This window comes from Phaethon aethereus (genome assembly GCF_964289735.1).
Source record: "Phaethon aethereus genome assembly, chromosome: 13".
Classification (NCBI taxonomy): domain Eukaryota; kingdom Metazoa; phylum Chordata; class Aves; order Phaethontiformes; family Phaethontidae; genus Phaethon; species Phaethon aethereus.
The window spans coordinates 12,689,404-12,713,904 of NC_138589.1; the positions used below are offsets into that span (position 1 = coordinate 12,689,404).

Sequence of the window (24,501 nt, forward strand, 5' to 3'; positions counted from 1 at the left end):
CATGCAACCAGAGGGGCTGGGAAGGGCAGAAAGGGGACACCCAAAGGCCTCCTAGAGGCTTGCAATGCGCTAAGTCTCTCTTCATGGTTGGCATGTGCAAAACAAAGTTTTTAGAGCCTTTCTCTTTGAGGATTTATGGGCAAAGTGACAGATCTTCCTCCAGTCTTACTCACTGAAATGGATGAACAGCTTTAGATGAAACTTTCAACAGCTAATGACAGCAAAGTTAGCCGGAGGCAAAAACCTGGCATGAAGAAGTTCAGCCTAAATGATTAAAATTTGGCAAAGTTATAAGACAGTGAAAGAGATAATCTTAAAAGGGGAAGTTTTGGATGACCTTAATGCTATGCACTGCAGCTTGTGGTGTCTGTAATAGGTTATTTCCAGAGCATCTGAGTGTCTTCCAGTAGTGCATTAAGCAATGTAACTAACATCTGTCACGAGGTTCATTTTCCCTCTCATCTACTCCCTGGAGGGAAATTCTCCCATTTCTTAACCTCTACTGGACCCCCACTCAATAATGTTCATTACCTCAAGAGAAAAAGGAAAAGCCTATCAAAAAGAAGAAAAAGAAAGAGATAATACATCTAAGATTCAGACTGCTTTGGTGACATCTTTAAAGTCTTTTTTGCCAAGAAAAATAGAAATTTCTTTTAAATTTCTTTACATGATATTTAAGCATTGAAGAGGAAAGACAAATTAAAATTACTGAGCTATTTTTCCTTCACCCGTGATTATGCAGCAATTTATCAACAAAATGGAACAAGAACATCTGACTAAGATTATTTATTATACAGTAAGGCATTTATTTTTTGTTCACTTCACCAGGAACAGTGTCCCTGTTATGGCTAGTTAGCCATCAGTGTCCTAAGAGCTTTCAGGGAAGGATTAAACTGTCATTTGTTTTATTTCCTTTCATGAAACAACTATCCTAACAGGGCTGAGGCAAGACTTGGGTATTGCTGGACTCGCTACCTTAAGGTGGCATGAAAGAGAGTAACTGGATCTTCCCTGGAGCTAAAGCAAAGCAATGAAAAGTTTGGGGGTTTGCTTTTGTTCTTTGTGCTCCTTACACTCAGTAGCATGCAATATCGCTACTGAAGTGGAATTGTCTGTGGATTTTTTTTTTTTTTTTAAATCTGATTCATTCACTACATTTAGTCAATATGGCTTGGGTTTAAGCACTGAGAGAATCTGCAGCTAATCAGGGCTAGAAGCAGGAGGCTGGCAAAAATAAACAAAGGAGGAAGAGGTATGCCATGTCCTCCAGGTGGTGAGGGTTTACCAGCACTCACCCATTGATTTGCTACCACACACACAAGGCTGGCACCGTTCTCGCAAGGATGACTGAGGCATATGGCATCCCTTCCCCATCTACAACTCCACATGTGGGTCTAAAAGCTTCTAGCACTTTTTCCCTGGAAGGAATGAACAAAATAAGCCTCCTGATTCAGAGAAAGATAATCTGTGCCCTCAATAAGAGCAAACATGTGGGAAAACTATTTGCAAGAAGAATGTACCTTGCGGCTATTGCCAAAGGTTTTGACGGGTGTATCTGTGCTTTGGATAGCTTTATGGCTGCGCAATGGAAATTGCTCATAATCAACGATAACATCTACGTTTCTCTAACACCTTTTGTCCAGAAATCAAAAGCACTTTTCAAAGAAAGGGCCAGATTTTGAATGCTTGATGCTAGCAGCTCCTCATGTCACACTTTTATGGACTAATTTTTTTTTTTTTAACAGCTTGGTAGCTAAAGCTCTCTGGCACTCACTATGCTTCAAGTGACAACTGAGCTCTCTAAAAAACTGTGACCCACACAGCATTTCAGTGCTGACATGCAACTGCCTCTGGGGTGGAACAGACACACCCTGGAGCGGCTGGCACCAGCACTATGCTGAACCTGGAAAGGGACAGTTTAGCCAAGGAGGGCAAGCCTGCTCTGACAACAGGTGCCAAGCATTTATAAGATCAGATAATGGCTTTTCTTCATTGCCAATGGTCTTGGCTTCAAGGACCATACATAATATTGCAGTGAATTCCGTGTATCACCTTTGATAGACAGAAAGAGCTGATCTGTCTTGAGGGAGTGGGAGTTAAAGAACCAGGTATCCCATATGAGCCATCAACTACAGTTCTGGAGCCTGCTCTGGCAGGAGCCGTTCCGACACAGAAAACAGCAGTATTGCGGGAGACTTAAAATACTGACATCTATAGGATGTTAAACATTTGCAACAGTTAACAATAAGAAGAAAACCACAAATAATATCCATTCTTCCCTAAAATTTCCTACATTGACTGGTTCACAGCAAGAACCAGTTCCGCTTTTCTGCCCATCATGGTTCATGTGCTATTTACTGCAGTACAATGCCAGGGATGACGGGGAAGAAGCACTTGCAGCAAATTAATGGGATACACAGAGACACCAGTGGGGATGGACAGAGCTCTGCAAGCATCGCAGCCCTCAAGCCCTGCCCCGTGCTGCCTGTTGAGGGTGGGAAGGGGACAGGCTCTCCTCCAGGTAGCAAGGAGGCTGCAGCCACTGGCATAACATTTGCAAGTCAGCTGCTTCCCATCAGCATGCCTCTTGCTGGGAGGGCCAAAGGGGGGCTCATGCAGACCACTGCTGCTTTGGTGGGACTGTGAACAAATAATTCACCCTCAAGCAATTTTTCTGTTGTTTGGGGTTTGTTTTTTTTTTTTTTTTACACTTTTAGTCTTTCGCTTCCCTAACATCCCACTACCATACTGTCAGCAGGGAATCCAAATATAAAGCTGCACTAAGATTTGGAGTTACAGTAGAGACTGCAATTCTCAGTTATACAGAAAAAACATTTGGCTATCTGCTTTGGACTGAAACCCTCTCTTTTTAGAGAGGATTGGGGCTTCCAAGTTGTTAGGTGCAATACCTAGGGATATGAAATAGTTAAAATAATTTCCTTTTTAACTGCTACTTTGCTTTTAGCTTTCTTTGTCACAGAACTCTAAAATAGACAAAGGTGTTTTATTTCATTAGGGAAACAAGACAATACCTAGTATTTTTGCTATGACATTTGCTCAGGGGAAGCTGAGAGAAGATGAAAACACTTTCTGTGAAGCAGCTGGCTTAACACGGGCAGGGACAACATCAGAATTTTATTTCTTTTGCTGACTTAGCCAGCAGTGAGTCCCTTGGTCTGCTTCTCTCCTATCCCTCTGTGCTACTGGGAATCTGCTAAGACATACCTGTGGGAGGTTTGGGCTTTTAAATCTGTGCCTTAAATGTCCCAACAGTTCCCTAACTTGCAGAAAGTTTATTCCTATCAGGTCCTTAACCTCAGTTTTCTTGGGAAAATCACTGCAAGTATCTCCCTTCAAAAGCCTACTACAGAACATGTCTAAGATCTGAAGAGGTTCCGCCCACGAAAACTAAGTGTTCTCCACAAGATTGAGATTTTTAGATTTAAAATTCTCATGTTTAGGTTGAAATTACAAGCTAATAACAACAATCATATCATTAAGTCTGGATGAACGATTTTGATTCACGGGAAAACTAAATTCTAAAATAAAAATCTCAAAGGTTTGAGCCCCTCCATCTCACACTCCCACGTCTTCTCCCTCTCCCTGTACTTCTGCAGACACAGGAAAGAAAGAGCTGGAAAAAAGCAAGGGAGAAAATTTTCTCTCCAAAATGCAAGCAAAACAGTAACAGATTTCAATTATAACAAGAAATTTATTTTCTGCACAAAACACAATTTGCTCTTTCAACAGGCTCCAGCTGTGGTAGGCTGAGAGTAAAGGTGTAACACATGAAGGCAAATATGGCTTATATTTTAGGAATGGCCGTGATTTTTATGGATTGCATTGATGAGAAATGCATTTACGCACTCTGAACTGCCAGTAACATTTTGGTTGTGGGATACACTTTGAATAATTCCTTTGCAAAAAGCATGGCCATATATTTTTTTAGAAATGGAAAGTCATGCTGGAAGACCCAAGCTTCTAAATGAATGGTATTTCTATAAATAAAGGTGGTATAAATGCAACATACTGATTCTCCAATCCATCATCCTCTAAGCTAAAATATATCATTCCTCTCTAACTTCAATTCCCAGCCATGCCATCCTCTTAATTATACATGGTCTGACACTTATCAAATCATTTCTGTGTACTACACAATCCTCACCCTTAATTGCACAAATATTTTATTTTTGGAACAACACAGCTCAGAAACAAGCTTCATTTTTCTTTTCACGACTCAGTCTCTATTAAAGTAAAGCATTTATAAAAGCTCTGGGCGCATGAAGAGAAAATTAGTTGCTCCTCCGTGGCTAACAGTTTTTAGCTCATCACAATGCAGCTCCACATCACTCCGAGCAGAGCAGTGATTAAAACTGCGCCTGCAACAAAGCAACATTGTATACAGCGATGACGTGCTCCAGTCAAAAACGTCTCCCCTCTTGTTATGATTGGTATTCCCCAGATGTTTGACTTTGAGCTCTAGCTTGGCAGGCGAGGCTTTGTGGCTGCAATTCAAGTCCCAAGCTTGAGCAGCTCCAGTGTTTATTCTCATAATTTACACTTTGTGATGGCTTATGGACAGTTATGTACTTGGTTTCATAGCCACCACTTCAAACCAAGGGTCTGATCCTGCCTTTATGGAGTTAGTAGTAAATGCTTCCCAATTCCAGCACTGGCAGGAGGCCCCGGATGACTAAGCCATCTCTCAAAGCAAACAAGCCAATATAAAAGAACAATTTGGTTTAAAAACAATTTAAAAATGCCTGAAATCTTACTTACTAGGAAGTCTTCTTCACAGTACACCTTGCCATTGACGTTGTAGAATGCTTTTCCTCGTAGTCTTCTCCCTGTTAAAATACGGTGCCATCAGAATTTTGTGCACTGTCCCCAGATCCAGTCGTTCAGGATGGAAAGCGAAAAGCACACCCTGCTGCGCCTGTCTGCATGGCCAGTTCCTGGCCCCTCTCCTCCCCGGAGGGTCCATCCAGAGACGTGGGTGAGGGTTAGGCTCTCGGTTCCACGCTGCCATATTACAAATTCCTCGTCAACTAAATGTTGCTTCTAAGTGGAGGTTATGGAACCCAGCTGAAACCAGTTCCTGGAAAATTGAAATCTAAACCCAAAAATTATTCTTGGGGGAAAGGCACATTTGTAAATCAAGACAATTTTCTTAGCAGGTGAAATCACAGCAGGCATACATCCGCTGCAATCAACATCAGCAATGTCTTTGTCTCCAAAGGACCAAACAAGGAATACTGCATATGGATGTTCCTGTCACCTTTAAAATTACTAATACATTAATCAATGCCACAGCAACTACACCGACAGCTCCCTGCGATACTAAAGCAGAACAAGGCACACGTGATGGAGGGAAGGGCAGAAAAATCACATTGAAAACATGAGATTTAATTTTCAAATTTGAACATTTGCCATTTCATTAGCACTTGCAGAACTCTATTAACAAAGCCTGTGATCATCGTTAACTAATGGCTCCCTTTACAGCTAAGAAATGTGCAACAAACTCCAGAGAGTCCCAACAAAAAGGATTAGAACCAGGAATTCAAAAACCACCAAGCCCAACCATTTTTTAGATACAGCAGATCAGATTTATTTTACACCAGAGCTGCTCCACTGAAAGCAACACCATTTTATCAGTGTAAAACCAGAGAGGAAGAAGGGAAACTGCACTCATCCCGACTCACCTGATTTCCACTCTGTGCCAGAGTCCCACTGGCCAAAGCTCCCAAACATTTGTGTGCTCTTGCAAGCCATTTGCAGCCTTGGCAAGCAGATGGCATGGTGCCTCTTAGGGGCTGCGTACCAGCTGCTGTTAGCAGTGACACAGAGCAAGGAAGAGGGCAAGAGGCTCTGTATTTACAGGTCAACAGATGACCCTCCCAGATCACTGCCGAAGCTTTTACTCCACAGAATAAGCCTGGATATCTACCGAGGCAGAGTAGTAGCTCCACCATAAACACCGCCCATCTTTGCAGAGGGTTTGACTCCAAGGGCCAGCAAGCTGAGCCAGCTGGCCAGGCACCGAGGGGCAGGAGTGCTCTCCACGGTTTCCATAAACAACGTTGAGGAAAATATGATTAATTTTCAGTGCTTGAAAGTGCCTTTTACACGTTGCCACTGTGATCCGATCCTGGGAAACAGTGTGTGGCACAAAGAAGTTGGGATCTGGGCTGATGCTTTTGGGAAATCACATGCTGCATGTGGTTGTCTGGCGGTTTTACTGTCGTGGCCGAGGGAAATGCTTCTTTTGTGTGCACATTCTTGGGCTGTCGATCTCACGGGCTGCTGTCTCCATACTGCTGGTAGGTGGAGTCAGCTCTTGTTTGTCTTTCCAGCTGCCTGGTAGCTCTGGTGGGGACCAGAAGCCTGGTGGTATAGGCAATACACTGGGACTGCTCCATCTCCTCTGGGACTCTTAGGTAAAACTGGTCTGTCCCACACATCACCGAAAGAAGGCACAGGGCTGGTACAGCAATCAGGGGGTCACAGGGCTTCTTTCAACTGATGGAGGAGCTACTGCCTCTACATCTTCCCTCCTGTTTATCCAAGCTGTTTTTAAACCTCTCCAGCAAAAGGTATAGGAAAGGTAAATAGAAGGGAGGGAAGACAAGGGAAGAGGCCAGAATGGCTTTTTAAAGGACATATTGGCTCTGCCAGACCCAGCCTTGATACACAACTTGTCTTTAGATGGTGAAAACGATGTGGCTGCAACCAGAACACGGACTTGCCTTGGACGTGCTGATGCAGCACTTCCACCTTGCTCACACGCACCACTGGTGCAGAGCCTGGGCGTTTGTTTCAGGTGGAGAAGCGCTGGCCATCACCCTCACCACACACCCACTGCGGTTAGAAGCAGCAGAGATAATTAGGGACAAATCCTGAACTCCGTTCCTGGAAGGATCTCTACAGGAAAGGAACGCCCCAATTTGGGGAGGCATCAGCAGCTCCCGAGGCACTGCAGAGGCTGCACCAGGACCTGTACATCCTGCTTTGTATCACAGTGTGCAGAGCCTGGCAGCACTCAGGTTGATAGAAACGCCCCAAGTTCTGCTCCTGCTGTTTCCTTAGCACAGCATCACTGGCAGAAGCCAACGGGCTCAGAGATTTCCTGGACTGGGAAAGAAGTGGGAAGCCTATGACCCAAAGCAAACAAGGCAAAACCGATGTTTTGGACTGGCTTTCAAAGACGCTTATGTTATCAGTTGTGTTTGGCAGCTGATTGCCCTGCGATGTGAAACAACCTCACCTCACCCCAGCACAGCAAAGCTGTGAGCCTCCATCTCAGCCACTGTACAACTTGTGAGCCCCTGCTCACACCCCACTCTGCAAGTCCCCTCGCCTGCCAAACACAGACAGCTGGCCTCCCCTTCCATACAGCTGACATGATAAAAACATCTCTGTTTTACACAGCACTTACAGAGCAACACCTTTCAAAACTGAGGAAGAATACCCTTTTCCTCACTTCACAGCTGAAAAAAGCAAGCCACCTATTAAGGAACTGACTTGCCTAAACTCATAAAGCAGGCAAGCAGCTTGCTCACATGATAATTACTGTTATTAGAAAAAATTAATAAGATTGACAGGCCGCGTACCTTAGAAGAATTTCATTCAGGGATGATACAATAATTACCTCATAAACAAGAAACAGCAAGTTATCACACAAATAGCTGTGGCTGCATTGTATTGGTTTCTACATAGTACGTTTTAGAAATAAAGGCAAAAACATATGTTCCATTTGCCCTACAGAAGAGTTTGCTAAATGACAGCACTGAACACGGTCAAACACCAAACTCAGAGTACCTCGTGGCAGTTGTGGCCAAGGAGACACAAAGCCCAGGGAGATGCAGCGTTGGTAGCTCCCATCCCCAGGGCAGCCGTGCAGCAGGGTGGGTGCAACGCCTCGAGGTTAGCGTACCTGCCCTGAGCTCGATGTACTGGACAAGGCGGTTTCACCTCTCATAGTCCCGGAGTAACTTGGGGGCTTGCACAGTACCAGCCTGCTCTGTGTTGCTGTAACCTATTATTGTCAGTCAGGCAGAGATTACAAGTCAAAAAAACCCTGATGTTGCTTTAGCCAGCTGAGTCAAACACCTGGCCAGCTAGACAAGGTAATATCCTGCCCACTGGTACGCAGAACCTGCTGCTTGGCTTTCCTTTGAATGAGTGAGTATAGCCAAGCCTGGGTTACTATTTGCTTTCATAATATTGAAACAAAAAAGACAAGAGTTTCTGACAAAACTTGATGCAACTTGCTGATAGCTCATTATAATAATAATGAGCAGTTATAACGAGCAGCCTAGCACAGAGTTCACAAGTACGGGGTTTCACAAACACCATGCTTCTTTCCTCCTTCTGCTGGATACCCACCTTGGCACGTCTGCCCTGACAGACCAGTTTTCAACAGTGTCGAGGAAGAGGCTCTGCTTCACACCAGACCAGAAAAGCAGCAGGTCGGCCAGGAACGTGAGGGGGACACGACAGGACAGGGCAGAAGCTGCCCAACCTGCAGCCCGCACACAGGCACATACTGCTAGCTTTTATAGGGAAGCCCTTCCCCCCCCCCGAGTACTCCTTGGAGCCTTGTTTTACTGTAGAAAATGAAGCTTATGCACTCATGGTGACAACAAATGCTTGCTGCAAATAACTTTTACATTTCTTGACTGACATCCACACATTCAGGGGTAGCAAGCGCCAGGATAAGCATGTTCCACCACCTGAGGTGGGAGGCAGAGACCTCGCAAATGCTCCAGCAGAGTGCAAAGTTTCAGGTAGACAATCTAGCAGTTAATAAAATGCAAGCTAGAAATTACTGTATCCCAAGGAATGATCACAACTGGTGTTTGCAACCAACATGACAAACATCCAAAAGAAAGCAGGCTTTTGGAACTGTTAAAAAAATATACAAAATCAGAATCAGCTCTAGGTTTTTAACATCACTTTTCACATTTAACCACTTTATGAGTCTCTGGTATTTAAATGTGTCTAGCACTGACTTCCTGCACAATTTTTCTCCCCTATGTGTTGCCAAGTAAAAGGAAAGAATGGGAGAGCTGTCACTTTAGCAAAGGACTCAACTCAAAAGATTCGGCTTGCAAAAGGAAAAATGACCCACAGTTGACACACGCTGTCCACAACTATTCTCTCCAGTCTCCACAACACTTTGCTAGGTGGTGAAAACACACCAGCCAGGAAGCCAAGATGGGGTAAAACTTTTTCCAACTCTGTTTCAAAAGCTGCTCCAGGCCCTCATGGAACAAAATGGGAATCAGTCTGGGTTTTACAGTCTTGAGGAGGTGCTCCGAAGGAGCGCTGAAAATGTCCTGTCCCCTCCCCACTAGCCCAGAATGCATCTTCAAAGCCCTCCCTGCTGCTAGGAGCAGTGGGATATTTGCCTATAGGGAGGTGAGTTTATCAAGTTGCAGCCTTCAGTGGTAGATCTCTAGTCTCACATGGGATGATGCAACCGCGTCAGGGGCTAACACCCCCCCTCGCCTTTGTAAGAGAAGAGATAGCAATGTCTCACTGTCACAGCATGGTTATTAGACCTAATTACTGTTTGCAGAGTGCTTTGAAGTTTAAAAGTGCCAAGCATTATTATAATATTTTAAGTACTTTGATGATTAAAAACACACAACCATTGGGTAATAATCATGATTTACTAGTACTGTAGTGTAAGCAAGTTCATGTGAGAAGCCTGCATTGTCTCAGTGCCGGACGCTACTTAAAAACAAACAGCTCCCCTCTGACATAATGGGAATGCAGCAGACCCAGCCTTGCCTCCCAGATAACGCCTGGTGTGTCCTGAGACTACCAGTATGCTGAAAAAATACACCAGTGTAACTCCTTGCCATCACAATTTCTCTCCTGATACTTTAGACATACGTGCCTCTTCTCGTAACTTCATGCAGGAAAGTTTTGGTGTTAGAACAGTGTGAGATGACTAATAACGGCCTTCTTACTTCTAACATTACAGCTGTGTGGAACAGGCCTCTATTTTAGTCGGAAAATATAATTAAAACCTCCCCATATGGAGTGCAGTCAAGGAGTTCCGCTGTAGGTATTGCTGCTAAAGATAACGAATTCGTTACAGCAGAGCTAATGAAAACCCTGAACAGCCCAAGCTATCACCACTGTATATTATTAGAGTACCTGCCATTCCTGTTGGCTGGGGACACGCTTGGGTAGGTCTGACCACAGGAGCACAGACCTCGGCTCTGCTGCTGCCTCTCCTATGGGGGCATGGCCCCCCGGGAGCCCCGGCACAGGCAGTGAGCAAGGTGCATGCTGCTGCAGGACCAGGCAGGATGGCTGTGGCTGCCCTGCCGCAGCATCGGGGACTTGCTCGAGCACCCAGCACAGCCACACACTGCTGCTGCCCCAGAAGGGGCACCATGAGCTCCTGGCTTGTCTCACAGCAGCAATACAAACACACAGCATCCTTCCTTAACAGCTCTTTCTGGAAGAAAAAAGTGCATCACATTGCTTCGCTCATTGGGATTTCTTCCCCTTACTTCCTATTTTACAAATTGTTGGTTCTCAGGCTGAATGGGACACTCATTGAGAATGCTGGCACTCTGGAAGCTTTGGTCCACAACTCGCACAGCTTTCTGAGCATGGCAGCCCCTGGCTCTTCATGCCTGACTGCCCAATGAACTGTGCATATCTGTTTTAGTCAGCAACATTAAACATGGAACTAATTGCTTGTTAACTGCTTCAGACACCATCTCTGCAGTGACTGATGTGACACCAGCATCATTACTGGTCTCATGTTAGCACCTTAAATCAGAGCCTCTCAAAGCATTTAGATTAAAGCGACATACACACAGGATTAATATGCAACAACATTTGCTCAACTATTTCCCAGCTACCATAATAGGGAAGGAAAATTGCCATGTATTGCCCCAGAGCCCTGTACAAGTGAAACCAGACAGAAGGTAGTTTAGGCTGAGCAAACATATCTGCATGCCTGCTGCCCACCTATGGCCACAGCCTCCATCACTGCTCAGTGGAAATGTAAGCTTCACCAGGCCAAACCTGGTCATTTTGTTTTGCTGAAGCCCATGGAGTAGGTCTGGGGCTGCTCTGATTCAGAGTCGGTCTGCAGTGACCTTCCACGGGCTGCCCATGCTCCCCAATGCAGACAGCAACCAAAGGCACTTTTACACCTCCCAGGCTGTGATGGGGCCCATCACCAAGTCCACGCAGGGGCACTTGGTGACCAAGTGCTGTCCCCTGTGCCTTGTGGACACCATCATGACAGCTCAGGGTGCACAACCACCATCTGTACCCTTAAAATAAACTCATGGTAAGGATGCTGCAGCTTTTCTTGCCATGCAAGGTGTCACCTGCCCTCTAAAGAGGGCCCACATGCTCTCTGAAGTATACATTTTAATGACTGAGAAACCAGGACTAAAACGATTCAAAAGCCAAAGGGCAAATGAAACATCCAGAATACAATCTGTTCTCCACAAACCCCTAGACTGGAGAAATATTATTTCTGAAAAGTGGAAGCTAAACCTTAAGTCACCAGATGATTCCAGAAGCTGAAACTTCAAGAGAAATACCAAGTTTTACAAACATGGAATAAATCATTGAGTATTAATGTAACAACGATCCACCTCTGCTACCTCTTCTACCCAGTGAACTCAAGATAAAACTGATGCAGATTTTCACCCAGGAGGGGTTTTCTTTCGCTTGGTAGAGGAGGTTCGCCTGTCCAGGAATTAAAGATGTGCCGAAACAAAACAAAAGCTTCCAACACTTTTGTTGTTACCATTTCTTCTTTACTCACATGTAAGTTTGGGCCCACAGCTGTCCATCCCTCCCTCTGACTTAGGACTGCCTATCTGCACAGGGATTTTCTTTACACATGGCTTCTGTCACTCCACCCACGTGGGAATGGGGAGCACAGAGGCTGCTTTAGCCCCTGGATAACTGTTAGCTACATTTTTCCTCCTCCGTCTCCTACAGGGTACTCACACAAAGCCACCAAGCAGTGTGAGCGCTATCTCTTCACGACAGGGTCCTGCGTTGCAGCCGCAGGCTCCGTCGCGGGTGCCGGCGCAGCACAGGGTCTTCGTGGTGGGAAGGGGCTGCAAGGAGGACTGCGCTCCAGCCCCTGGGCTTGGAGAAACTTCCATCCCCCACTGCCACTGCCCCGTCCCCTCCTCACAATGCTCAACTGCTCAGGCTTTGTCAAAGCAGGGGTGAATTTCTAGGGCTTTCAGGGTTTTTAAGACAGGAAAAAGAAAAAAAAAAATCAATGCCAAATTCCTTTGAATAAGAGATACTGCATGTTGGCAGAAGCCACTTTTCACAGACTCCAGCCGTTTGAAATCTGAAACACTAAAAAGTGGCTACTGTGGATGTGCTGTATTCTTCTTTTCAAAGCAATCTGGCACACAATTTTGCTCCCCTGTTTCAGGACCCAATCCTGCATTCCTTTCACGCTCAGACTCCCATTGACTTTAAGGAATGCAGGATTGGATCCTAAATGTGTGCTTTACTCACACAATAGCTCCTCATGGTTACGATCTATTGAGAAAGGCACACTTTAAAAACCATTTGGAATTGCAGGCTCATCCACCAGGCCAGAATGCCTGTAAAGATCTTCCATTATTTCAGGAAAAATGCTTGGTGTGTGAATTACACACACACACACACACACTTCCCTGGTTTCGAGCTGCAGGCAGAGCTTAGCTTGAGATGCATCAAAATATTTTGAGCACTGGCCTGATAGTTCATAAAGAAACCATGTGTAATTTTAGTTTTTGAAAAAAAGCAAAACTGCAGGGGAAAAAAAGCCACCAAAGCAAACATATAAGCAACTGAATCTTTAGGATGGTTTTTCAGAGAACTTTTGTAAAAGCCCCTAAAAGACCTGCACTGGCTAAGACAAAACAGAGCCTTGCACTGCTATTTTTGAGGATGCTGTATATTGAGTTACGAGGCTATTACGATGCAAATCTCAAATGTACAAGCTTTTTACTTGGCCATAAACACAAAACAGTATACATTGTCCTTTCACAAGAAAAGGTTTGCTGCTAAAATAGCAGAAGCCCTACGTAAATAACCAACATTCTTTCTGCCTGAGGTCACTGACTTGGCCTATTCAATTCCGGGCTAGTCTGGGATTTGACAATCTAAGCAGGGGAGAGGCCCTTTCCTTTTTTTCAAAAGAATGCTGGGATTTTATTTGAAATTTAAACTCTTGCAAACAAAAGGTGGCATCGTATGCTAGAGGCCTATGAAGGTGGAGTACAGGATGTGTATTGTTTTCTCCCTTTACATAGACTCTTTCAGGAAAGCGTATTGAGAGTCTATGAACAAATTCTAATCAAATATTATCATCAGGTAGGCAGACATAGCATGATATGAACGAACACTTTTAAGAGATCAGGAGATTTTATTTTTAAAAATATCGATAGAGTGAAATCATAAAATAGTTTAAAATTATAATATAAATTAGCATTTCAAATGTGTTATTTTTCAAATTTTAATTGAAAATTCCTCGATAGTTTAAGTTCCTATACTAATTCATATTTGGACATTAAAAAAGGAGCTTTTCAGTGCAAATTAACTGTGGCTACAAAGTCAGTATTCATTCTCATTCTCTAGCTCAAGTTGATCTGTCCTGGAGAGGCAGATGGCAGTTAACTATTTTTCCTCCCAATTACTGTTGCCCAGCTCTTACTTGGAGTCTCACAAAAGTACCCTCTTGTATAATACAATTATCATTTCCATTTCTGGGCTCTCATCCATGCTCTGCGCTGCTCTCTGCTCTGTGCCACCTCTCCAGCATGGAGCAGCCTGCCAGCTCCTGCCACATGGACGTGCTAGTACCACACACCTCCCACCACAGACGACTACGCTAAGCTGAATGTGCAGCTGGTGTAAATCGTGACAGCATCATTCAATTCATCACAATTTATACAAGCTGTAGACCTGCCCCAAGGTACTATCTTGGCCAGAAAACAGTCTGTCTCTGCTATGCACTCGGTAACGTGCAGTAAAATCCAGATGAAAACAAGGCAGTTTATCATTTTGACATGTTTGTAGCCCAGGGTAAACTTTAGACTCTCCTCTGCAGTCTACCTTAGCCTGCCATGATGTCAAAATGAAAAACTTCATTATCTTCCCTAGACTTTTGCCTTGTATCAGCTATGGCACTGAAGGAAACACCTTTCTCTCCAGAAAGTGTGCCTTTGCTGCCAAAAACTCTTGCCTTTCTGCACTGAGGCAGGTAACCTTGTCTCACTCTGACCACTCTGCACCATTCGCCACCACCAAAGCCAGCAAGCCCAAGACTGGGTGGAGAGGTACATTTCCCCAACCTAACTGCGTGACTTAAACTGTCAGTCTCTGGCAGGATTATGTAGATATATAGCTAATATCTTTTGTTACCTTGCTGGAAAACCCAATCTTTCTTGGCAGGGTATCCATAATCTCCATGCCATGTTTACTCTAGTGTGGAATTCTCTCTTCCTTTCTCTCTCCTCCTACTCTTCGGTCAGGTTATTTAACCAGAAGGTTACTTAATGCTGCTGCAGGGACAAAAAGAGCTCTGACCTCTGGTACTCAGGCAAAATGTTCCTGTGCAAACCATATTACAAACTTAGCAGATACTTTCAAGCTTCCATATAATTTGCAAAAGTTCAAATTGGCAGATGTTTCCTTTCTCTCCCACTCATGTATTTATTCTATCCCATACCACCCATCAATTTCAGTGTTAAGGCATAAATTATTTCCAAGGAGATCCAACAGAAGAACTTATGTTGAAAAGAAGTTTGTAAAAACATAAGCCAAGCATATATTTAAAACCATAAATACAACAGCCTGCATTGATCTAATAGCTATTTTAGGCCTACATATTAACATATCTTAAAATACATTTCTTAATAAGCTAGCAAGCAGACACACTAACAGGGTAATGTAAAATAAAGTTCCAAATGTACTTCAGTTAAGATTTTTTTTTTCCAGGGATAGGTTTACCAAAAAAAAAAAAAAAAAAAAGAAAAGAAAAGAGAAGAAGAACAAGGAAAAAAAAGAAAAATGTGAAGGAGAAAGCAACACAGACCACAGCGTAAAAACCGTGACAGGCCTCGCCACAACTCAGACAGCTGTGAGGGAAGAGGGTATAGCTCTTCCCCAAGGTAACTCTAACTCCCACTGTGGGAAGCTTTCACGGTTCCATCACAGACCCTGCCTGTTATCAGCAATGAATTCCACTTTTCCAGCTGCTACCTGTAAGCCAGGACTTAAAAGAGTACTTGTCTTATCACACTATCCCATGGTCCCAGTGCCAGCCCATTCTATGGCAAAATAAATCCACCAACAAACTGCAGCCTATTCCAGACCTAGTCTTCCTGACTCTGCAGGACGCAACCTTCCTGAGCAGCCTTGCTGGCCGCTACCCATGCAACATGATGGGTGGTTTTCATTCAAGCTCCAGTAAGAACCACCATAACGGCAGCAACAAGGATCCATCTAGCACAGTATCCTGTCTCCAGCTCCAGCCAAGGGTGGCAGCTCTAATGGGAAAGAGCATTAGAAACAGGGCTCAGACAGGCTGATGTGTTCCCAAGAATAACCTCTCAGCTTCCAGCAGCCAGCACTTAAGGCCTTCCCGCACCACAGGTTGCATCATAACTATTATGTTTAATAGCCTCACTGGACCAATCCTTCTTTAATTTGTCTAATTCCTCTATGAGATCATTTATACTTTTGGCCTCCACGCTGTCCCTATGGCAGTGAGTTCCACAATTTCATTATGCATTGTATGAAGCATTCCCTTTTGTTTGTTTTAAACCTCTACTGTTCTTAAGCTTCTGTTGCATCCTAAAGAACAAAGCAGCCCCTACAGTCATCACCACCAGATTAGAGAAAAGCTGTGTAAGTCAAAACTTGAAACTTCAGTCTTTAACTGCACCTGGAGATGAATGCAATGCAGATCACAAGCACAACTCGTAGTTTTATCTAGCACCTTTTTGAGACTCTGGTCAGGTCCTCTTTGTACAATACAGAAGTGGACACATGTAAGTGGAACTGATAGTCCTTGACTCAAAAAATTCATGCTCTGTCTGTGAGCTCCCTGCAGGAGACATGACCAAGCCACCGAGTTCTGCACTGCCTGAAGTTCATGAGTTGCCTTGGTAGATACACACGGTAGATAATTTCTATGATACTACATCTAAAGGCAGCCACCACTGTATTCCAGTAAGACTAGAGGAACCAAAATAAAAAGGAAAAGATTAAAAAAAAAGATGCTTGGTCCCTACTGCCACCTGAACATTCAGGGCAGGGCAAGAACCCACCAGAGTCTCCATCTGACAAACTTAACTAGTGAAAGTTAGGTAAACTTGTTGAACTGAGGGCACTGCAGACCCCTCACCATTGCTACCAGGTTCGTTCTTGCAGGTCACTATTCTCATCTTCATTCATGTTCAGCCTCAACTAAAAATCATAGGTTAGCCTGTCTCTGAAGCAGATGATCAGAAATCTGATCAAGAGCTGGAACAGCAAGTCAGATTGTTGAATGTCATCTGTGCACAGAATGAGCTGCAGCATCACCTTCTCTCGTAATACTTAATACATAAAAGTATGTTGAACAAAAGGAGTGGACACAGCCCAATCTTGTGGCAACATGCAAGAGAGCCTCAAAGGAGATGAGCAATTTCCCTAAAATATCTTCTCCGTTGTCTCAGAAAAACAAGAATGGATTTGCACAGGAACAGTTTACTTTCTTCCTCCCAGTAGCATCATATGCATCAGCACCTCAGTGTGAGCAGCATCAAAGGGCACTGCTGATGAACCTAAACACACCAGCAATGCTTGATTTGAGTCACATCCAGAAAGTGTTCAGCAGCCAACACCAATGGCACCCACGAGTTTGTGAAATCAAGTTCACAGTGGCCAGTTCTCATTCCCTTGAGATAAATCTTTGCAATAGAGATTGTTGAGATCCACAATGCCTAGAAATGGCACCTCGAGCAACAGCTGTAACTTTTTTCTTCATGTGATAATGGAAGAATGTATCAGGGAATGGTCCTTGGTACCAGAAGTACTAAGAAAGCTTAGAAAGGTTAGTACACAGTGGAGAAAAATCTAAATATTCTCAGGATGGCAAAGTTTTAAAACATTCTGCCAGTTTTGGAGCACATTCTTTTTGTTTAGATTATTTAGCAGTAGGTTTGAAAGAACAGCACAGACACAACTCTTCTCTTGCTCACACTAGTGAACAATTATACTGATGTTAATAATGTTACTTCAGATTTATTCTGTGTAACTTTGAACAAAACCTTACTAGGACCTTAGATATGCATTTCAGACAATATTCCAGTATACTTTGCTGTAAATAAAATAAAACTGAAAATTACAGTTGTACTGAATTACTGAAATGAACTAGGGCTTGCTCAGCCAATTCAAAATATAACCAGAAATCAGCCCTCCAAAATGGCCTGTCCTTGATGTTTTGTTGTGGACTGACCACAGCTTCCTGCACCAGGTCACATCAGAACTAAAACCACAAGCAGCTTCCAAGTCAGAGAGATTAATAGGTAGGACTCCTGATAGTACACTCACTTTTTTTGGCAGTCAGGTACAATAAGGATATTGTTCCTTTAATGCTTAGCTTTCCTTTTAAGAAGTATGTGAGATTTCAGCCAGTTCTCCCCAACGATTAGTTCAGGATGAATGTACTTAACTCAGGATTCAGCTGGAAAGAGCCCAAATAGATGCAATCAATTTTCCACTAAATCCACTTCCTTCCTCTCTTCCCTATCCAGCATGAGACATCAACTCACCACTACAGCCAGTGGTGACTAAGACAATGAAAACCTCTGCCTTCAGCCATGCTCATATCAAACTTAGTTATTCCTTCTTTTAATTTTCCCTGGTTTTCTGTTTTTGCATATCCTGTTCACTAGCCCAACATTTGGGCTATGTGGAAAAGCAGCTCTACAGCAAACACGAAAAAGCAGCTATACAGCAAACCACAGACACCAAATGCACTGGCTGCTGTAAACCCCAAAGTTAGTAATTGAAAACTGCACAGAATCAGTTGCAGAACTTCACTGATAAAGGACTTTTCCCTTTGCATATATTTAACTGGAACCTCCCCGAGGTTTCAATGTGCAGATACTATATGTCTGCATCTGCCAGCATTCGTGCTGTGCCATCTCTGTGACTAACATCAAATTATCTTCACTATCATCATTGAAACACCACAGTACTTCTGAGACATTAGCTGTTAGCCACTTTACTTCAACTAACCTCATGCAGCATGGCCTGAAAAAGAAGAGTTGTAAGAACAGGGATGATTTGCTACTAGAATTTAACCAGGGTAATAAAAAATAACATCTGTTCAAAAACAAGGCTTAGAAAACATGATTTCTGGCTCTCACCTACATGCCTTCTTAAGAGTTTAAGTAGATGATTTCCACCCTCATTTCCCCAAGCGTATACATTCTCCTTTGTTAAATAACTTGCGGAAACAGCAAAACAAGTCCTGGTGGCTGTGTATTCTTTAGGCTTTCTTACTCTAGAACAGTAGTCTCCAAACTTTTTTGATCATGCTCCTCCATCAGTAAAAAATGTTTGCGCATCCACCCCCAATACACGTATATTTATTTATTTATAAGTTATATACATCTACTACTGAAATATTTTTTTTCCCCGCACCCTAATGGATTGTCTTGAGCACTCTCTGGGGTGCGTGCTCCCCACTCTGGAGACTGCTGCTCTAGATACCACTGGACTGTTAATACTGATTCAGCAAATTGTTTCTATAGGTCTGAATTTACGCTGCTGTTGTTCCTAAGGCTGGCAATCCACTGACCCACTCAAATAAGTTATTTGCATTATTTCCAGGAAAAATTTTGCAGGAAACGCAATTGGAAAAGTGACAGTGTAAGAGTACCCAGGCAGCCAGCTGAGTTGAGTGACTGAGGTTCTATGACTATATCCAATTTAATGTCAGGATATATGACACTTGTGTTTCAAAATACATTGCTAGACAACCATTGTAGACATAGCAATCAGTAATAAAAAATGATTGCTAAATCCATTTCTGCTTTTAAATATGCATTAAACCAGATGTGCCTTTCACTGCACAGGTACAATTAAAAGAGCTGGCAGGTATTAGCAGCCGTATTCTGCATATGTGCTGGCACTGTGAGTCACCTACACCAGTTGAGTCAGCTGTGCTGTCAGAAACCAGCAGCCACGGCTGATTTTATTTCTTTTTATAGGCGTTTACTTTAAAAGTTTCTCTCCTCCACTTTTTTGCCTACTTTTTGCCTAGCTCATCATCCACTTTTGTTACTACTGTTCTAAACACAGTGCAAGTTCACAGGAGCATGGCAAACAAAGAGTCAAGGCTTGATAGTTTTAGGCAAGCAAAATCAGCTTGGGGCTGGGGGGGAGGAGGAGAAAGCAGCAAGCCTAAGGAGACATTGAGAGCACTGCTGGAAGCAGAGTCCCTGCCAGAGGAAGCCAGAGCTGGGCAGACAGGAGGTGGGAGCCACTTCCCGAAGGACCACCGGCAGGCTGCCCGCGCACGCCAAGGCTGGGCTGCAGGACAGAGGGAGCGGGCAGGGGCTGGCAGTGCTAGACACTGACCAGCTGAGTCACGGGGGAAGAAGCAGTAACAGCAGATAGGGAGGTGAGGATGAGGTTATATGGGGCCCTGAACAGGAAAGGGAAGGAATGCAGGGGGTTTTGCATCTATAAAGGGCGCTTGTGAAGACAGAAAGGAACAGGACAGTACACAAAGCAGCAAGGGAACCCCTCGCCAAGCACCCGACACCTCTGTGCTACCTGCACTCCATAGGGTGAACGGGCAGAGGAAAAGAAGGGTCTATGTGGGACCTGAAACCTGTTCTTGCAAGCCTACCCCAACACCACAAGGCAGCAAGCGCTCACAGGGGACTTTGGCAGTGACTTCGCAAGGCCTCAGTAACCTCGCAAATAACCGAGTTTACCATGCGGTTTGAGTGCCATCTCAGAGGCCACAACGGTCCACAGCCTCCCCTTCCTGCGCCAAAGCGCTCCTCCCAGCTTGCAAAACCACTCGGGCAGAAAATGCTTTGAGAGCATAAGCAACAGTCTCCAGTAGGCTTCCACATCTCTCCAGTCATGTCACGCACAAACTAAAACTTAAACGCAAACATACTGAGATACATTTTCATCTGTCACTCAGCTTTGTAGGACATGGCACAGGGAGGCTGGAATGCTCTTCGCTATTTCATCTTGCAGCATGGTTGTTTCATCCCCCAGGAACAGCAGCATGGTAGGTGAAATGCTGAAGCAGCTAAGCCCCCACTACCCCAGAACGATGGTAGGAGGTTATTCTGGCCTAGGACCACAGGACACAGACCTGTTCCTCAAGTACTAAATGTCCATGAGAAGAGAAACAGAAGGACCAAGTGTCCAGCAAAAGCTCAACGCCATTTCCTGAAGAACTCCTCCTCACTCCTTGCATGCCCTGAGCCTGCTGGGACGCTTGGGGCAAGCAAGGAACACAGGACTACACTCAAGATTATCACACTCCCACTTTCTCCATCACTTTAATAATTCTAATTTATTTGAATCTTGAGCCAGGAGAGCTGATGAGCTCTCACGAGAGGGTGGATCATCAAGAGAAGGCGACTGTTTAAGGGACAGCATAGAGCATCTACATATCAGGTACCAGCCCCAGTCAGACCGCTTTCCTCCTCTGCAGCCCAGCACTTTTCCAGACACGCACCAACACTGCAGTGTATCACATTATCTCTGCTGGCTGCCAAAGCGTGCTGCCTGCGCTCAATCAGATACTGGTCCTGTGAACTGCCAAATGGAGTCAATAATCCTATAAATGGAGGAGTACTGAATACAGACTGGATGTTAGCCATCAGGGAGGCCATGGTGAGGCTTTGCTTCAGGTTTGTTTTTAGAAAGTATTTACTATACCTAATTCAGGAATATGGGATCAGGTCTGCAAGCATGAAGACTTCCTCTATTTTTATTTGTGTCAGTTCAATGCAGGGGAACCCACATATAGGCTTCACGTTGGTAAAATAGTAGGAGCTTCTCAGTAAACCATAAAATAATTCCTTACTACTTCTGGCATGGTGTTCATAAGCAAATCTATATTGCAAAATTACCCGCTTTTTATAGAAGTACAGGGAACAGGCTCACCTAGGGCAAACCACACCATCAACATCTAGTGTGACGGGAGCAGACTCCTGCTGCCCAACTAAGAGCTCATGCTGCTCTCCACGAAGTCAAGAATACTTTGATGCTAACTGAAACTGGATTTGGCCATGAGTGATGATAAATCTAAAAAGTCCCAGTAGAGGCTCTGGTCAAAGACAGGCTTTTCAGGAAATGAGGTATTTATTGGAAGGGGAAAAAAAAAATGCTTTCTGGCTATTACTGAGTTTCTTCCTGTGCTGTGTTTTGAGGGAGAGAGACAGAGAAGAGTGGTTGGGAGCAAGAGCTCTTGCCTATCTGGGTTAAAACAAAGCTAAAATTTCCTGAGAAGTCCAAGGATTGGAGGAAAACACCCACTGCTGGTAAGTAACTCCAGAAAGTGACCTGTAGAAGTCAGTTTACCAGAACCAAACTGGTCATTCTGTAACAGTAAGCTTATAAGCAAGCAAAACATTCAGCTCATGTCAAATACCAGGGGTCACCAAAGCACTTTCCTTGGTGCCCAAGGACAGCCCACTGCAGCTATAATTGGCCAGTCCTCCTGGGTCCTGTCATTTAAATGAGAAAAAATTTATGGTTGTTTATGTAGGCTTTGCGCCAAGCCTGTTTCTCTGATAAGCTTCTCTGGTGCATTTGTGTCTCACATCCGATTTAGAGTCCTCTGAATACTGGAGACAGCATTCCTTGGATATTTAAAATAAATTAAAAACACAATGTTGGGCTTGGACAGAGGAATGGGAATGTTATTCACGTGGCCCAGGCACTAAGGGCTCTGGGGAGTGATGCTGGGAAAGTAGTCTTTTTTAAATCTTATATTAGCCTATGTATTTCATGATATAATCCTCAACATGGTCCTCCATAAGCTGTAAATATACATTATTTGAGCAAGTAATTATTTTCAGTAGCATGCTGCAGCAGCTGTGTGGCTTGGCTGCCAAACACTGCAAGTGCTTCCTCCAACAAATGCATCTATTTTGTGATACAACATTAATTATTTAGTAGTTTACAAAACTTCTTACTTCCCCAGTACTTTGACCTCAGGATCTCCAAATAATTTCAAAATATTAAATCAGTATAATATCACCCATGTGAGGTAGGTGAGAAGAATTACCTGCACATGGGCAAAGCCAGACAGGCTAAGTGACCTGCCCAAGATGACAAGGAAGCCTATTGCTAAAGCTTCCTTTTACTCCACTACAGTAGAGTAAAACCCTGTCCTCCAACTCACAGGGCTGATTTACCCCTTTGTGACTACCAACCTATCAATCCTCTTGGCTAAGAATTTTTTATCTGTCATTTGCCAATACCCTCTGCCAGAAGAAAGCCTGAAAAACAGAACGCTAAAGTCTGCTGCTACTGTTTATTTTATAAATGTGAAGACAAACTTTACCAAAAAAAGATCTTTTATTTTGTTTTGTACATGGCAATATTCTTATGGGAAACAGCTCTTTTAGACCAACAAAAAGTAGAAGCATCTTTAAGGTGAAGAGTAGCAATGGAAACTTTTGATCTGTAAAATTAATGTACAAGATAAAACTCAGGCTGCTTTCTGGTGTGGAATGTCAATGAGTTTTCAGGCCATACAGACAGCTCTCCCTTAAAGTAATCAGTAAATAAGAATTAGTATTAAGGATGAGTTAGTAACCTAGCCTGGATAGGAGGCATGGATGAGGTACAAAGCAAGAGTGTCCTTTCATTACACAGCATGTAAGGATGAAGAGAACAGAAGCAGCAAAAACAGATTTCCATTTCACACTGTGTCCTTTGCTAAAAGCTCTTGTTCTCATTAGGCAGAACTTGCAGGGCAGCAGTGAGAGCTGGGTTGTGTGGCCTGGCAAGGGGGGAGAGGAGACATCCTGTCACTGTGCTGCAAAGTGTCACCAGGGGAAGGGGAAGCAAGAAGTCCAAGACTGGAGACAGAGAGCAGGAAAACGGATAACAGGAATAAGAACAGAAAACTATTCAGTTGCAGAAGTACACGGGAAGTTTGGAAAAGGAGCTCTGCTGGTGAGGGAAGGACAGCCTGAAGTTTCCACAGCTGCTAAGCAATATAATCTTGCCTCCTTGGTAAGGGGATGACAAGCTACCAGCAGTCTGCAGTCTTTAGACCCTGGGAACTCAGGGATCCAGGAAAACCCCAAGATACACAGAAGGAGTCAAAATGGGAAACTACCAGGGTCCATTAAGATTTCAAACAGTGCCAAGGGCAAGGGTGCAAGCTCACTATTTTATGAAGAAAAAAGTACTGACGTAGTTAAGATCTTTATTAAAGAAATTCATTGTGCTCATTTGAAATTAAGAACAAGATGCCCATACAGAAAAAACAATACAAGTGTGAATTCTTTCGTAGTAGAGCAGGCAAATACCAGAGCAAACATAAGCATAAAGGAAGAAAGAAAAAGTCAAGGGAGATGGAAAGCTGGCCTTTCCTCTTCACAGAGGATCCATCAGAGGCAAAACCCGAAGTTCAATCCTTCCAACACACCAGGAAAAGAATCAGATAATGGTGTCCCACAGACCACACTGTGTGTCAGTCCAGAGCACTAATGGTGAGATCCACACATCCAAAGGGCAGGACAAAGGAAAGACAGAGATTCAGTCAAGAGAGTATCCAGGTGACACGTTTAGAGGGGAGGCCAAGCACATGAGCATGGACACGTTTGTGTACATGGACAGGTTTGTGTGCGAGGACCAAATTTACTGAGGCAGGAACTGGGAAAAGAAATTATCAGTTGGTTGTGGGAAGAAGAACTATTTACCGAGTGCTGAAGTGATGAAGGACAAACTGATTAACTGGCACATGTGGAGATAGAGTTGATTTATTGTTGAAGGAGTGATGACCTATATTAAAAACTAGTTCTGAGGGCTATGGCATTCTGGAGTCTAGTTTTCAGATGAGCATTGACTAGGCACTTCACAAAATATATAGGGAGAACATATAGCAGAAACGTAGATCATTAAAATTACAGGAAGCCAACCGTGTGTTATCTCCTGTCATTCATCATCATCTTCACTTTCTTCCTTTCACCTGCTCTTCCCTTTGTTTTTAGGTAATACTTAAAAATGAAAAATACTTTAAAATTCCTGGAAATAGGAAACAGAAACATCTGTTGATAATGTCTGTGACTTGCCTGTGCTCTGTTCTGGATTATCTGGATTTTGTCCCCTGAGAGATGAACTCAACAACAGCCCAAGGGAATATTTTGTCTTGGAGAAACGGAGATGTGTTCCAAGAAAACATTTTAAATGGGCAGAGGGGAAGGCAAGAAAGAGGAGAAAAAGATGAAAAAACAC

General features: G+C 43.7%; 1 protein-coding gene across 1 annotated transcript in view; it reads right to left on the bottom strand.

Annotated features, from left to right (window-relative positions):
* WTIP (WT1 interacting protein) overlaps positions 1 to 24,501 on the bottom strand; it is a gene marked incomplete at its 3' end in the record, with an annotated part of 84,329 nt that overhangs the window by 17,222 nt on the left and 42,606 nt on the right. The window contains exon 3 of the mRNA XM_082005864.1: positions 4,780 to 4,847. Within this exon, the coding sequence (XP_081861990.1) occupies positions 4,780 to 4,847 (68 nt within the window). The remainder of the gene's footprint in view (positions 1 to 4,779; positions 4,848 to 24,501) is intronic.